General features: G+C 41.5%; 1 protein-coding gene across 2 annotated transcripts in view; it reads right to left on the bottom strand.

Annotated features, from left to right (window-relative positions):
* Positions 1-297: 297 nt before the first annotated feature.
* Positions 298-16,428, bottom strand: part of PRPF18 (pre-mRNA processing factor 18) — a 52,158-nt gene continuing 36,027 nt past the window's right edge. For both annotated transcript variants that reach the window (XM_043884602.1, XM_043884603.1), the window contains one exon: positions 298-2,642. In XM_043884602.1, coding sequence (XP_043740537.1) covers positions 2,562-2,642 — 81 coding nt within the window. In that variant the 3' untranslated portion in view covers positions 298-2,561. The remainder of the gene's footprint in view (positions 2,643-16,428) is intronic.

Here is a 16,428-nt window from a genome sequence, read left to right as displayed (position 1 = left end):
CCCTCTCCTCTCTATGTGTCAACTGTTTCTAGCCTCAGTTTTCTTTTCCTAGTTTTTCCCCAAGGGCTGAAGTCACAGCCATGACCTCCAGACTGCCACAGCCCTGTACTGCAATGCTGAAAAATACTGCTGTCTTTGCAGTTGGCAAGAACACTCCTAAGAAACACGGGATTTACTTTTGAGGGAAAACCAGTGTTTTATTAGATTTGAATCCAGAAAGACACAACTCCTTTGGAAAGGAGTCTGGGGAGGTGGGGAGGAAGAGAGAGAAGAATATACTTATTTCAGGAGTGTGACTGATTTTAAAAGATAGGCCTTTATTGTTTTAGAAACAGCTAAAAATTAGAAACATGTAGCATCTGCTGCACTATAATTTTCATGATTTGGAGAATGAGAGAGGTCATTTTTTACTAAACCCCCATGACAGGTACAGTCCTCTGAAGACCTTTAACTTCTGGGAAATAGAAAACTTCTCTACGAGGAATCTACACCTTTCAACCTGCCTCCCTCTACCCAAGCCCTAAAATGACTAACATTCACAGCACCACAGAATACCTTACACATTTTTTTTTCCTCAAACCATCTACCCATGCTGATCAGTTCTAGAAGGTACTGGTGTCACATGATGCAGTTTCTTCTCTGTGTGCAATATTAACTCACAGCAAATGGGACGACAACACAAAATAAGCTGACTACCATAGTGTGACCTGCCTATGAATTAAAAAAAAAGTGATCTGTGGAGTACTCATTCAACAATATTTATAAACAAGTTCGATACAAGACTATATAACTGAAGTCTACATTGTTGTCACATCTTATAAAAGTCTGTCTCTTATTGCTCTAGTAAGCTTCCTTCAGTCTTAATTAATTTAATAAGAAATGGTTTTCTAAAGTGGGGTGAAGGGCAAGGAACACTGATTTAATTCAGGACAGCAGGCCTCAGCCACCATCGAGCAAATAACCAGTGGACAGAATCAGCCCAGAGTAGCCACAGACCCCACAAGTGGCCAAAACTGGCTTTCAGGGCTTTCCAAGAAGGACCAGAATAAGTAATTGAATCCACCTGCACTCACTTAGCTGACTCCAGGCCCCACTTTCTGGGTTCTTCTAAACTCAGAAATGGCTGAAAGTGTGAGCAACTATAGAGTGTGGATACAGTAAGTGCTTAATAAATACTTCCACTAACTAGTACTGCTGACACTGCCGCCAGCAGCACAGCTGTCATCATGAGGTGAGCACACACCGTCCTGACCACTGGTTCAGGAAAGCTACTTTGTCTTCACTCTGCCAACAAGAAGGACACAATTGTTATGTACATAGTTATTTGCCAGGTAGCATGCTATACAGTTTATTTTACTTAAAACAGTGATGCTATGCGGCATGGACAATGACTACCACCATCTGCAGACAAGGAAGCTGAAGTTTAGAGAGATGAAGTGCCTTGCTCGTGGGTGTACAGACATACACATGCCTATGTTGCTGAAACCTGAGGTGAGGCAGTTCTGATGTCAGAGCCCCTCTCCTACCAGGAGCCGCCAGCACCACTCCATCTGGTCAAGTACCATTCTATTTACCCACCTGCCTCTATTCACTGAGTCCTCTTAACTTCTAAAGCGCAGTGATTCATTACAGTTATCTGGGTGTGACACTGTGCAAGAGTCAAAAGAAGTCCTCGCTTGAGTGAAATCAGACCAAGCCCTACAGCCTGGGCAGTGACAAGAGTCCGGCACCTTTCTCTTTGGCCAGCGGGACGGAGCAGGGCCAGCCATCCACCACGGTCTCGGGAGGACGACATTAGTAGGCAGTCCTACTCTAGGAAGAGCCAGCAGCAGCCCTGACAATCCATTTCCTCATCTTGAAACCTTGATGCCTGGGGTTACTGAATTTGAACTTCTGTTGGTTTAATATACCATCTTTGTTTTCCAAACTTCTATATCCTGTTAATCTGTTCTGAGAGATGACCAATACTATAGCTTTAAATGTGTAGCTTTAAAGGATAAAAGCTTTAAAATGCAAGATAGACACTTAATAGTAAAAACATTTACATTCAAATATATTGCAAGGTGGCAAGAGTCAAGCAACATTTAAGGACGATCAAGTTTCATTAAATGGTTCCATATTTTTGTTGAAAAATATAAAAATATTTCTCTATAAACACAACATAAAAGGCAATGTGAAAATTACTATATTTTACAGAAATCATTAAGCCCATCCTCAAATGTTCCTCTTTAATCCTCTCAGTGCAACTTTTAGGTCTAGAGGGGAAAAGTTATTTTAAACCGTGTTCTGTGACTGTTTTAAATTTACACATTTAAATTATTGGAGAAAGTCTTTAGTACTTAATTTTTTGACTACTTAAAAGTAAGACACAAAAATCACTCTGCAGTCAGATGTGACATGAGAGCCAACACAGGTTCTTAAAACCAAGAGCTGCATTAGGTAGAACTCAGAGACCAGAAGCTCCTTTTTTCTTCTTCCCTCATTGCAACTGGTGGTAATTCCAGAAGTCCGTGCCAGGCTTCCTTAAGCTTCTCTTGATATTTACACACTGCACACAGATCTCATAGTGCATTGTACTCCACACATTTTGATGGATCTGTAGGAAAGTGCTTCTGGCAAATGGTCATTAACCTCTTCAGTCCCTAAGAAAACAAAAAAAAAAATAGTGGTTGGCTATGATATGATTAATTTTTTTAAATTTTTGTTTAATTTTTTATTTCTGGCTGCCCTAGGTCTTCACTGCTGTGCACAGGCTTTCTCTAGTTGTGGCGAGTGGGGGCTATTCCCCAGTGGCGGTGCAGGCTTCTCGCTGTGGCGGCCTCTCTGGGGGCGCGCAGGCTCCACGGTGTGTGAGCTGCAGGAGCCGTGGCCCCCGGCTCGGGGACACGGGCTCGGCATTGTGCTGCACAGGCCTAGGTGCTCCGAGGCATGTGGAGTCTTCCTGACCCAGGGATTGAACCCGTATCTCCTGCATTGGCAGGCAGATTCTTTACCACTGAGCCATCAGGGAAGCCCTCAAACAACTCGTAAGCTAAGTGAAATCACCAAAAACAGAACAAAACAACAAGAAAAAAGCCTGCCAATCTCTGTGGTCCCAGAGGAAGCAGATAACACAAATATAAATTACTTCTATGAAGTTATAATCTAAGTTATAATCTAACTATAATCTGAGTTATAATCTAAGAGATTAAGCATCAGAGAAACAAGATTTTTCAAACATCTTACTTAAAGTCTATTGTGGGTTCAAAAACTGTCCTTATTATGCTGTCTAAGGACTGGGAGTGTGGAGGGAGGCTATCTTTCAGCTCATGTCCAAGAAGGAAGACATGCTGACAAAGACAGACCAGGGAATTTGCTTTGTTCCTGGCTTTTTATTGTTGTATCCTGTACCCTAATAGGGTATTTGCTTAAGGACAAAGACCCTTCTGGCTTTAGACCAGCTTTTCCTACTGTGAATTCTAATCATGTGGATGCAGAATTGGATCCATGAAATCCATGAAACTGTCTGCGATATCGTTAATCTAGGATCCTAAGTTTTCTTGAAGGAACAGGTGAGAAGAGAGGCGAAGCCAGGAAAGGGAACACTCTGATGAAATACTAAACAGCTTCAGTCCACAGCAAAACACAGCAAGAGTTATTATGAACCAATAAAGGCAAACTGACAGTAAGACAAGTGGGGGTCATTTTCCTTACACCGCAGGATTAGAATTTTAGGCATTTATGTCTTTACAGAAGATAACTGTGATGCTTAGATACACTCACTAAACTGATTCTCTGACTTAAAAATAAATATTAAAAGAGTCTCCATCATAAAGTTACCATGGAATGTTTGCAATAAGGACTGCTAGCACCCAGCACAGATTTTCAAAGGGGCATAATCTCACGATAACCTATGAATATTTTCCAAATGGAAACAAATCTTTTCAATTAGATCTCTCACGATTTTAGTTTCAAGTTGCTTGAAGATGCTTAAACCAGTAGGATAAACTGCTTAGCTTAGCTTACTGCAAATAGCTTAAAATCAGTAGTATTCTTAAAAATAGTTTTTACTTATATAAAAATAATACATTTATTTAATAAATCTTTATTCAGGACCTACTATATGCAAAGCAATGTTCTAGACTGTGGGAATACAGCAGAGAATAAGAGAAAAATCCCCATTCTCATTGAGAATGTATTCTAATAAAGGGAGACGAGAAAAGGTGTAAGACAGACAAGAAACAAAATGCCTGTAAATGTCTAATGTGTTGAATGATGGTAAGCGCTACAGAAAAGATCAGGCAGGCAAGAGGTGTGCCTGGTGTGAGAAGTGACCAGAAGGACTCTGGCCTTCCCTGAACGCAAGAGCCATTGAAACGCTCTGAGCATCACAGTCTGGTTTGTATTTTAACTGCATCTCTCTGGGTGCTGTACAGATACTGAACAAGAGGGGCAAGGAAAGGAGCTCAGAGCAGAGACACTGCAACCATCCAGAGAAGAGAGGCTGGTGGCTGGAACCAGGTGGGGGCAGTGGAGATGGTGAAGGGATCAGATTCCAGATGTAATTTGAATATGGAACCATCACGGTTTGCTGATGTGGGCTGAGAAGGAGAAAAGCCAAGGATAATGCCATGCTTTGTGTGCATGTTACTATATATACATATTTTTTAATCACATAGTTCTTGTATCAAATAATAGTAGTCCCCTGCCTCATCTTTTCCAATCCCTAATCCCTGCATCGCAAAGGCAAACACTTCAAATCTCTGAAGTGTTCCTTTTCGTATTTACTGCTGTACTTCTAAACACTACATTGATAGTGCTTGATTTTTTCTAGTTTTTATTTTTTTCTCTATCAGTACTACCAAAGTTGAAAATTTAATTTTCTTACACCTGCACATTGGCCTCACACAGTGCACACACACCTTTATCTCCCCATTCCTTCCACAAATCACAATTTTCAGTGAACACATATTCAGGATATACTTCATAATGTCTACACAAATACTGTCCAAAACAGAGTCAACATCCTTTTTCTTGGGTATTTTCCCCTAACTTTTTGCTTTTCTGTGTAACTATCAGTTCCTTCTCCAACAGTGAGACCACTCCCAACATGACCAAGGACAACAGGTGGTCCGGGCCCACTCGCTGCTGCAGTCTAGATCAGCTGCATTCCAGACCTCCTCGTACTGCTATGATCCTGGAGCATCCCTTCATGTTCCATCTGGGAATTCCTTCTGCCCGGCTCGTGTGCTGGATCTTATTTCCTGGATCTTTTGTGTTTGTTTCCCTCGTTTTGGTGAAGCACATCCTCCAAGTAGACCCAACATAACATAGTGGAGGTGTTAAGACTCCCCAGGTTCAAATCCCAATCCCACCACCTACTGGTTGTGGGACTTGGGAACTTACTTCTCCATACCTCAGTTTCCCAACTTGTAAAGCACAGAAATCATAGTATCACACTCGTATTACATATGTGAGAGAAGAGAGAATACATACGCTAAATTGCTACAAGGACCACATAGTAATAAACAGCATGTAAGTGTCAGCTATGATTATGACTTCAGAGAATGTGACACAGAGTATGTGACACAAACTGGGCCAGATTGTTGCCACCACCTGTCTAAAAGTATCTTAAGCCTATATCACACTGATTGACAGTTCATATAGGAACAGAATTCAGAGCTGGAAGACTGTTTTCCCTCACCATCACAAAGTCATTACTCCACTGACCTCTTGCTTCCAGTACTGGAAGAAGAAGAATGGGGGTATTTTAACTCCTGAGCCTTCTTAAGCAACCTGTTTTTCTCCAGAAGCACTGGATATCTCGTTCTTTATCTTTGGCCCTCCAATATTTCATTATATTGAGCCTCAATATGAGACTCTTCCTGCTCATTTGTCATGCATTCGGTGAGCTCTTCTTTCCATTCTAGAAAAGTATGTTCTTCAATTCTGGGAAGCTTTTTGCGTTAATTCTTTATTTCCTATCCTCCAATTTCTCTGTTCTCCTTTCCCTAGAATTTGAATAGCTGCAGACCTTATAGGTTGACTCCTTCATTCTCTTATTTTCTAAACTTCTGAGAGTTCTTCATCTTCTCTTTTATCTAATTTTTAAAATTTCTGCTGTAACATTTAACTTCTGAGAGCTCAATTTGATTCTGACTCTTTTTGTAGCTACTATTCTTATCTCATGGTTACAACTTTATCTAAGAATACTAGCTAAATTTTTAATTGAAGGGTTTTTTTCCTTTCCCCTATACTGTAATTCCGTTACTCTCAACTCCATTCTTACTGTGTGTTTTGGTCTCAGTCTTTCATATTGGAAACTTCCCCAAACACCTGATGATCCTAAATGAACATGCATATTTATGAGTAAGGCAATAAGGAGCTAAAGGAAACTCACTGAAAGGGCAGGGCTTGTCAGTGGAACTTCACTTTAGGACAATATGGCAGTAAGCCAGTTTTTTCAGTGTTGGAATGCTAAATGTTAGTAACTGTACATCTTTTCTCTTTGGTCAGTTCAGAGAAGAACTCTTCCATTCCTGAATTGGCAGTAAAAGCTCAGCTGCCAGCATCAGAGGAACCAAAGGAGAAGAGGAAACAGAGGTCCCATTTGTCACACACACACTCACTTGAATTGTCTGTTCTGAGTGAGGAGGGAATCTCACCTTGCCTGAGGGTAGACTCCCTCAGCAGGTTTGTGTTCTGCGAGAGGGGAGACAGGAATGGGGGCCCAATTGCACAGGGAGAAGGAACCTCTGGACAACTTATCCTAATTTCAACCACTCCTTCATTTTCAGCCCCATCCCACAGTCTGGCCTTTTATAAATGCCTAAATGTCCCACGTCCTGAGCCTTTCTAGATTCTACAGATTCCTTATTAGTGACTCCTTAATGACTTTCTCCCCACACAATATTAGCTGAATTGATTTTTTTAAAATCAGTATTGTTTCCAGGAAAATAGTCTGCATTTTAAGAAGTCTGATGAACTGTACATTTAATCTGGTACACTTAAGATGATAAAGCTGAGACATTACTTTGCCAACAAAGGTCCATCTTGTCAAGGCTATGGTTTTTCCAGTAGTTATGTATGGATGTGAGAGCTGGACTGTAAAGAAAGCTGAGCACTCAAGAATTGACGCTTTTGAACTGTGGTGTTGGAGAATCTTGAGTGTCCCTTGGACTGCAAGGAGATCCAACCAGTCCATCCTAAAGGAAATCAGTCCTGAATATTCATTGGAAGGACTGATGTTGAAGCTCAAACTCCAATACTTTAGCCACCTGAATGCGAAAGCTGACTCACTGGAAAAGTCCCTGAAGCTGGGAAAGATTGAAGGCGGGAGGAGAAGGGGACGACAGAGGATGAGATGGTTGGATGGCATCACTGACTCAATGGACATGAGTTTGAGTAAACTCCGGGAGTTGGTGATGGACAGGGAGGCCTGGCGTGCTGCAATCCATGTGGTCGTAAAGAGTCGGACATGACTAAGGGACTGAACTGAACATGGCCCCACCCATCAGAGCAAGACACAGATTTCCCCACAGTCAGTCCCTCCCATGAGGAAGCTTCCACAAGCCTCTTATCCTTATCCATCAGAGGGCAGACAGAATGGAAACCACAATTACAGAAAACCGATCACTTGGATCACAAGCTTGTCTCACTCAAGAAGCTACAAGCCATGCCATGTAGGGCCACCCAAGACAGCAGTCATGGTGGACAGTTCTTACTAAACATGGTCTACTGGAGAAGGGAATGGCAAACGACTTCAGTATTCTTGCCTTGAGAACCTCATGAACAGTATGAAAAGGCAAAAAGATATGACACTGAAAGATGAACTCCCCAGGTTGGTAGGTGCCCAATATGCTACTAGGGCAGAGTGGAGAAATAGCTCCAGAAAGAATGAAGAGACACCCTCTTCCAACAACACAAGAGACGAATCTACACATGGACATCACCAGATGGTCAGTACTGAAATCAGATTGATTATATTCTTTGCAGCTGAGGATGGTGAAGCTCTACAGAGTCAGCAAAAACAATACCAGAGGCAGACTGTGGCTCAGATCATGAACTCCTTATTGCAAAATTCAGAAATAAATTGAAGAAAGCAGGGCAAACCACTAGACCATTTAGGTATGACCTAAATCAAATCCCTAATGATTATACAGTGGTAGTGAGAAATAGATTCAAGGAATTAGATCTGATAGACAGAGTGCCTAAAGAACTATGGACGGAGGTTTGTTTAACACTCTACAGGAGGCAGTGATCAAAACCATCTCCAAGAAGTGAGCAAGTGACTGAGAGTTGCTCAGTCATGTCTGACTCTGCAACACCATGGACTGTGTATTCTTGCCACTTCTTCTTATCTTCTGCTTCTGTTAGGTTCATATCCTTCCTGCCCTTTATTGAGCCCATCTTTGCATGAAATGTTCCCTCAGTATCTCTAATTTTCTTGAAGAGATCTCTAGTCTTTACCATTCCTCTATTTCCTCTATTTCTTTGCACTGATCGCTGAGGAAGGCTTTCTTATCTCTCCTTGCTATTCTTTGGAACTCTGCATTCAGATGCTTATATCTTTCCTTTTCTCCTTTGCTTTTCACTTCTCTTCTTCTCACAGCTATTTGTAAGGCCTGCTCGGTCAGCCATTTTGCCTTTTTGCATTTCTTTTTCTTGGGGATGGTCTTTATCCCTGTCTCCTGTACAATGTCACGAACCTCCGTCCATAGTTCATCAGGCACTCTATCAGATCTAGTCCCTTAAATCTATTTCTCACTTCCACACTATAATCATAAGGGATTTGACTTAGGTCATACCTGAATGGTCTAGTGGTTTTCCCTACTTTCTTCAATTTAAATCTGAATTTGGCAGTAAAGAGTTCATGATCTGAGCCATAGTCAGCTCCCGGTCTTGTTTTTGTTGACTGTATAGAGCTTCTCCATCTTTGGCTGCAAAGAATATAATCAATCTGATTCCGGTGTTGGCCATCTGGTGATGTCCATGTGTAGAGTCTTCTCTTGTGTTGTTGGAAGAGGGTGTTTGCTAGGACCAGTGCATTCTCTTGGCAAAACTCTATTAGCCTTTGCCCTGCTTCATTCTGTACTCCAAGGCCAAATTTGCCTGTTACTCCAGGTGTTTCTTAAGTTCCTACTTTTGCATTCCAGTCCCCTATAATGAAAAGGACATCTTTTTGGGTGTTAGTTCTAGAAGGTCTTATAGGTCTTCAGAGAACCATTCAAGTTCAGCTTCTTCAGCATTACTGGTCAGGGCATAGACTTGGATTACCATGATACTGAATGGTTTGCCTTGGAAACAAACAGAGATCATTCTGTCATTTTTGAGATTGCACCCAAGTACTGCATTTCAGACTCTTTTGTTGACTATGATGGCTATTCTATTTCTTCTAAGGGATTCCTGCCCACAGTAATAGATGTAATGGTCATCTGAGTTAAATTCACCCATTCCAGTCCATTTTAGTTCTCTGATTCCTAGAATGTTGACATTCACTCTTGCCATCTCCTGTTTGACCACTTCCAATTTGCCTTGATTCATGGATTGTTAGGATATGTTAGGAATGTTAGGATAGGAACCTAACATTCCAGGTTCCTACGCAATATTGCTCTTTACAGCATTGGACCTTGCTTCCATCACCAGTCACATCCACAACTGGGTGTTGTTTTTGTTTTGGCTCCATCCCTTCATTCTTTCTGGAGTTATTTCTCCACTGATCTCTGGTAGCATATTGGGCACCTACAGACCTGGGGAGTTCACCTTTCAGTGAACATCTATCAGAGTTCATTTTCAGTGAACAGCCACTCAGGTCTGACAGAATGAAGTCCACTGGAGAAGGGAATGGCAAACCACTTCAGTATTCTTGCTTTGAGAACCCCATGAACAGTATGAAAAGACAAAAAGATAGGACACTCAAAGACTTTTATCTTGGTGGGCTCCAAAATCACTTCAGATGGTGACGCAGCCATGAAATTAAAAGACGCTTGCTCCTTGGACAAAAAGCTATGACAAACCTAGACAGTGTATTAAAAAGCAGAGACATTACTTTACCCCGTATAGTCAAAGCTATGGTTTTTCCAGTAGTCATGGGTGGATGTGAGAGTTGGACTATAAAGAAAGCTGAGCACTGAAGAATTGATGCTTTTGAACTATGGTGTTGGAGAAGACTCTTGAGAGTCCCCTGCACAGCAAGGAGATCAAACCAGTCAATCCTAAAGGAAATCAGTCCCGAATATTCATTGGAAGGACTGATGCTGAAGCTGAAACTCCAATACTTTGGCCACCTAATGCAAAGAACTGATTCATTGGAAAAGACCCTGATGCTAGGAAAGATTGAAGGCGGGAGGAGAAGGCGATGACAGAGAATGAGATGGTTGGATGGCATCACTGACTCACTGGATATGAGTTTGAGAAGCTCTGGGAGTCGGTGATGAACAGGAAAGCCTAGTGTGCTGCAGTCCATGGAGTCGCAAAGAGTCAGATATGACTGAGCAACTGAACTGAACTGAATGAACTGCCAATGTTCTAATAAAGGAATGAATTAACATGAGATAGTTAAAAATTAACCCTAACTTCGATGGAATACACCTTTAACCCAAAGTGTGATTTTCTAAAAATGTGTACTCAGTAAAAATTTCTACACTTTCAATATTCATAGCCATGTATATACCAAGGCCAATCCTTCAAAAAGTGTCCACAGGAATTCCTTTCACACAAGTGTATATGATTAAAATTGGATGGATCTAAATTACTCATTCCAGACTTTTCAATTTCTGATCTGGATCAAGCTGCTGGGGACAAAAGCAATCTCACGCAGCTTCCAATGAAGAGTCCCAATGCAACTGCCAAATGTATTCAAACTGCTCAGGCTCTGCAGGACTTAGTGGAAAATTGAAGAAAACTTGGTTTGGGATTAACTTAATCTTCTTCTTGAGTTTATGGTAAGAACAGAGCTGGTCCCATTTTTACCTGTCTGAATGTCTGTTCCATAAATGAACAGAATTACAAATTCAAAGGTTTATCATTTCATAAAAAGTAGTATCAAATGACAAGTGATAATTACATTTTGAAAATAGCACTCACCTACTTAATCCAAGTAGGTGTAAATATATGCCGAATGACCAATTTGAGGAAAGATTTTTTACAAGGACTTCACAGTGCAAGATGATCTTTTCTTTTTTTTTTCTCATGCATGTCGTTGAGAAATATGTTAATGTCCCACGTAAAATGTATGTTCAGCTGCCCAGCTAAAAAAACATCATGGCACCAACACTTAGTGTTCTATGATATTAAAAGATAATGCAGGGCTTCCCTGGAGGCCCAGTGATAGAGAATCACCTGCCAATGCAGAAGACACAAGTTCAGTCCCTGGTCTGGAAGACCCCACATGCAGTGGAACAACTACTAAGGGCATGCTCAACTACTGCGCCTGTGCTCTGGAGCCTGGGAGCCACAGTGACAGGCCCGCAGGCTACAGCTACCGAAGCCTGCACACCTAGAACCCGCGCTCAGCAACTAGGGAAGCCACTACAGTGGAGAAGCTTGTGCATCCCAGCGAAGAGCAGCCCCCCACTCCCCGCAACCAGAGAAAAACCTGTGCAGCAATGAATACCCAGCACAGTCAAAAATAAAATAAACTTACAAAAAAACTGTTTTGGAGGTAATATAGATGAAAGAGAAATGCCAGCAGTATTTTTCTCTAAAAATCTGTTTTAATATGCCAGGAAGTTATTAAATGGGTAAACTGTTACCAAAGTAACCTGCCTTTAAGAAATGCTTTTCCAGACCCAAGAATGCCAGAAGGTAGGATATGGCCACTTGAATCATAAACGTGTGACACAGAATCTGATGCACAGAGAGTGTGTACCAACAAACAATGATATTGTGTATCCAGCACATGGATCAAGCTGTGATTGCTCACTGCAGTAACCAATGTTTCTGTTATACCATTTTCAGCAATACATGAACATGTTATAAATTTACAAATGTTTCACAAAAACAAATCAAGCAAAGTCCAGATGAAATATGCCAAACTCTGAAATGCAGATATAAATACCTGACATAAAATGCTGGAATGATGTTTTCACCAGGGAATTTACAAACTTGAGGTTACTGGACACAACTTGCCAGAGAAGAGTATTAAGGAACATTTTGCCTTTTGGAATAGTGAAGACTTGAGAAAAATTATTTGGAATGAATATTACTCCTTAATCTTCTAATTCCCAAAGAAACGTGTGTTGAAACAGCACACAGGGCAGTTAATCTACATGAATTAGGAAGGGTATCCACAGGAAAAGGAAGGGCACACTCACGTTGGGTAATATGATGGTAGTAGTTCCAAGGATTTTACAAAGGCCTGGGCAAGACCAGGACCAACAAGAGACAGTACAGCATCCCCCAGCCGGCAATACTCTGAAGCCACGGCCCGCCTGTTTCCAAGGGGGTGAGGGAAGAAAGTGGTGACTGAAAGTAGACAGAGATGGCCAGACCTTGAGGAGCGGTGCAGTGCCTCCACAAGAGGAAGCCAGGAAAATAAACACTCCAAACTCGTTCCTCTCCTGCCTACAAAATGCCTTCCCAGCTCTCTCACAGCCCGCCCCATTCAGAAGTCAGAGGGCAAAGGAGCCTGTCACTGTTGTTCATGAAAGCCAGGTTTCCAGGGCACAAGGGACAGGACCAGGTAAGGAAGGATGGGCTGGATCTGGAGGGCAAAACACCACGTGAGGTCAATTTCAGCTTTTTGTCCTGCTCTTCTTTACCAACAAGTAAAGAACTGTCACAACATGAACCTTTTCAAGAGATGTCTGGAAATGACTGAATTATCAAGACTAACTAATGAGGAGCTTCCTGTAATCTGTGCAGAAGCTTTACCCAAATCTGGGCCAAAGGTTACCTCTGCATTTGGCAGACCGACCGAAGTCCTTCAAGTTCCTACCAACAGTTCCATCTCACCCGAGATTCGAGATTCGCAGTTAACTAATACGCTATCCAACTTCTCTTTGATCTGCATGGTGAGAAAACCCTCCCTGTGGTGTGTTTAATTTTTGTGAGAAAGAGAACACTTCAAACAACTTTCACAGTTTAAATTCCACAGAGGTCTGCATAATACCCAAAGATGAAATCATGTTATGGTAAAGAGCCCCTTGAACTGTTTCCAGGCCAAAATACTGGAGTGGGTAGCCCTTCCCTTCTCTAGGGGATCTTCCCAACCAAGGGATTGAACCCAGGTCTCCCGCACTGTAGTCAGATTCTTTACCAGCTGAGCCACCAGGGAAGCCCCAGTAAAGATCCCCTTGAAATATTTTCACCGTATTTCAGAAAACAGTTATTTCTTACCAGTATTTGTATTCAACAAGTAATTCTTCTATACATTGCAAGATTTCATTTAAGTGATGCCCCAAGACCTGGCAATATTAGCCAATAACGACACACATCAGAATAATGGTTATTTCTGATGGGAAGAGGACTTAGGCTCAGAAAAGGAATGAGGGAAATTTCAGTGATGCTGCTAGAAACTTCCTGTTATCCAGACCTTGTTTTACATCTGGATACAAAATCACAACATACATGAAGAATCACTGAGCTGTACAATTAAGATCAGTACACTTTACATGCTTCACTACTTACAAAGGTTTACTATATCTTAATTTAGAAAGAAAATACCCTATTAAGTGACTTTCACAGTTACCTCCTCAGCAAATATCTTAACAATAAAAAGGTTTGAGTTTACACATTTACTACCAGGTCAACAAACTACGGCCCCCAGGCTGCTCATCCCTTTTATACACGGAATTTCACTGGAACACGGCCACTGGCTGCTTTCACACAGCTGCGAGGTTGGAGAGTTGTAGCAGAAACCTATGAAGTGCAAAGCCTAAAGTATTTACTACCTGACCCTTTAAGAAAAAGTGGGTCACTCCCTGACTTCAACTTCAAATCATACATTTAAACAGTCCCTTTGTAGGAATAATTCAAATCCATCTCACCCGAATACCAAAATAAGAGGAGAGAGATTCAAAAGACAGCTTAGTAAATCCCTCAGTTAACTGTAATCAAGAATTTCATAAAATGCTAACATGGGGGTGGCAGCATTTTGCCTTGAGCTGCACCATGGGTTTAAGACAGATCAAAAACTAGCACTTAATTTGGCCTCACAAACTGCTAATTTTTTGTTTTTGTTATTGCCAATATTTTAAAAATAGGAGCATATGTTTTTTTTTTTAAATTAAGGATTCTGGCATCTCACTAAAAAATAAAAAGATGGAGCAACATTAGAAAAATATTCCTACAAAGTAACAATGAGCTGAGGTGACACCAGTGATGCCGAGGCTAAGATGCAGCTGACACTTCATGCTGTGCTTGCACTACCACGGTTTAAATTTTTATTTTATATTGGAGTACAGTGGAACTAACAACACTGTAAATCAGCTGTCCCCCTTTCTCATCACAGAGCTGACAGGAAAATGAAATACTGCTTCTGTGTCTACCTGAAAAGTAGGAAAAGACAAATCAGATCAAGGGTCAGGGACTTCTTACCACTCAGCTCACTTGTTACCTGACTATCCTGTGAGTGTCAATTTGCAACCTCAGGTTTAAGCAATGGCCTCTAGGGAAAACAGCAGAGAGGATCCAGAGATATCAACAGACCAGAAAAGGGTAATAGTTAACCAGATTCTCTCAAATATCAAGTGGTAGGGATCATCCCAGTATCTTCTAAAGCAGCCCTACTCCTATTTGGGGGCAATTCTGCCTGTTAAAAAAAGTTTCTTTGTATTATTTTTGAAACCTCTTACCAGTCTACCATTGTTTCAAGACAAAAAGACTAAAAAAGGAAGAATCTTTTCCTTAAGCTAATTAGAAATGCATCTTTCTTCCCACACCTTGCTGCTATTGTTTAGTCGCTAAGTCATGTCCGACTCTTGGCAATCACAAGGACACAGGCTCCTCTGTGCATGGAATTCTCCAGGAAAGAATACTGCAGTGGGTGGCCATTTCCTTCTCCAGCGGGTCTTCCTGACCCAGGGATCAAACCAGCATTTCCTGCATTGGCAGGTGGAATCTTTACCATTGAGTCACCAGGGCCTTAACTATGTAGGACAAATTTAACCTCTCTTCCACCACAAAGTTCTCTCTTTATCGACAGTTACCCAGACCCCCAACAAGAGTCTCCTTTCTCAAGGACTAGAATAAAAGCCAGACTTTCACCTCTCTTGCCTCTAAGTATTCATTCAACGGGCAAGTCTTGATTGAGCACCGACCACAAGCACTATTTCTAGACTCTGAGGACACATCAGTGAGCTATGCTCCTGCCTGTGGAACGTACAGTAAATTAAATTATTACGTCTCTCTAACAACGTAGCATAAGCTCTCATGAGACCTTCCAGTAGCCATACTACAATACTGTTACTGTACTTACAGTCCACCAAATTCCCTAATTCTACCAGATATACACTGCTCAAACTGCTCAAGCAACTGAGTTTCAAATTTCTTTATGGTCATCATTATCTTTTAGAATAAGATAAGTATTAATTTTTTAGAATCAGCCTTTTTCTTCAGTCTGTCAAGAACTTCCAGTACGCAAATTACTTCTCCATCTGAATGTACACCCTATCCCTCTGTTTCTTACTGTCTGTAAATCTGATAAATATACCTCTCGGTAGAGCCGTCAAAGTTGGTCATGAAGACTGTTGAACAGGAGAGTGCTGAGGTCACTAAGAGCCCCACGGCATATCGCCAGCATCCACCCAGACAGACATGGATTCATTCCTCAGTCCTCATGGCTTCTCTCACCCAACAAGCTGAGTCCACCTGGTTACCTTATCATTATTTACATCTGTACGCAAGAATATTATTATGTTTAGGTCAAACACCTTCCTAAAGTGCAGATACAGTATGTTCACCAGTATTCCCTAATCACCTTGGGGAAAAAGGAATGGAAGGAGAAAAGTTAAAAAGAAAGAACATTGGGGTTTCCCTGGTGATTCAGAGGTGGCAATCCGCCTGCCAAAGCAGGAGACACAGGCTCAATCCCTGATCCAGAGAGATTCCACATGCTGCAGAGCAACTAAGCCCACGCACCAGAACTAGAGCCTGTGCCTAGAGTTCAAGCTCACGACAAGAGAAGCCACTGCAATGAGAAGCCCACACATCACAACCAGAGAGTAGCCCCTGCACTCCACAAGCACAGCCAAAACCAGCACAGCCAAAAATAATTTTTTTTTTTTTTACAAAAACGAAGAACAACAGAGGGAGGTCATTGTATAGCTATAATAATAAATACTACTCCAAAATAAACCAGAAATCTTTAAAATACTAGGCATATTTTAAAAAAGAAAAAACAGTTTATAAGATGGTAATCAAACCACTGTTTAAAAAAGGCATGCTGTCTTTAAGACAGGGCTTCCCAAAGGCGGCTCAGCAGAAAAGAATGTGCCTGCTGCTGCAGGA

This window comes from Cervus elaphus, chromosome 23 (genome assembly GCF_910594005.1).
Source record: "Cervus elaphus chromosome 23, mCerEla1.1, whole genome shotgun sequence".
In the NCBI taxonomy this organism is placed as follows: domain Eukaryota; kingdom Metazoa; phylum Chordata; class Mammalia; order Artiodactyla; family Cervidae; genus Cervus; species Cervus elaphus.
This window is presented reverse-complemented; position numbering and strand designations above follow the sequence as displayed.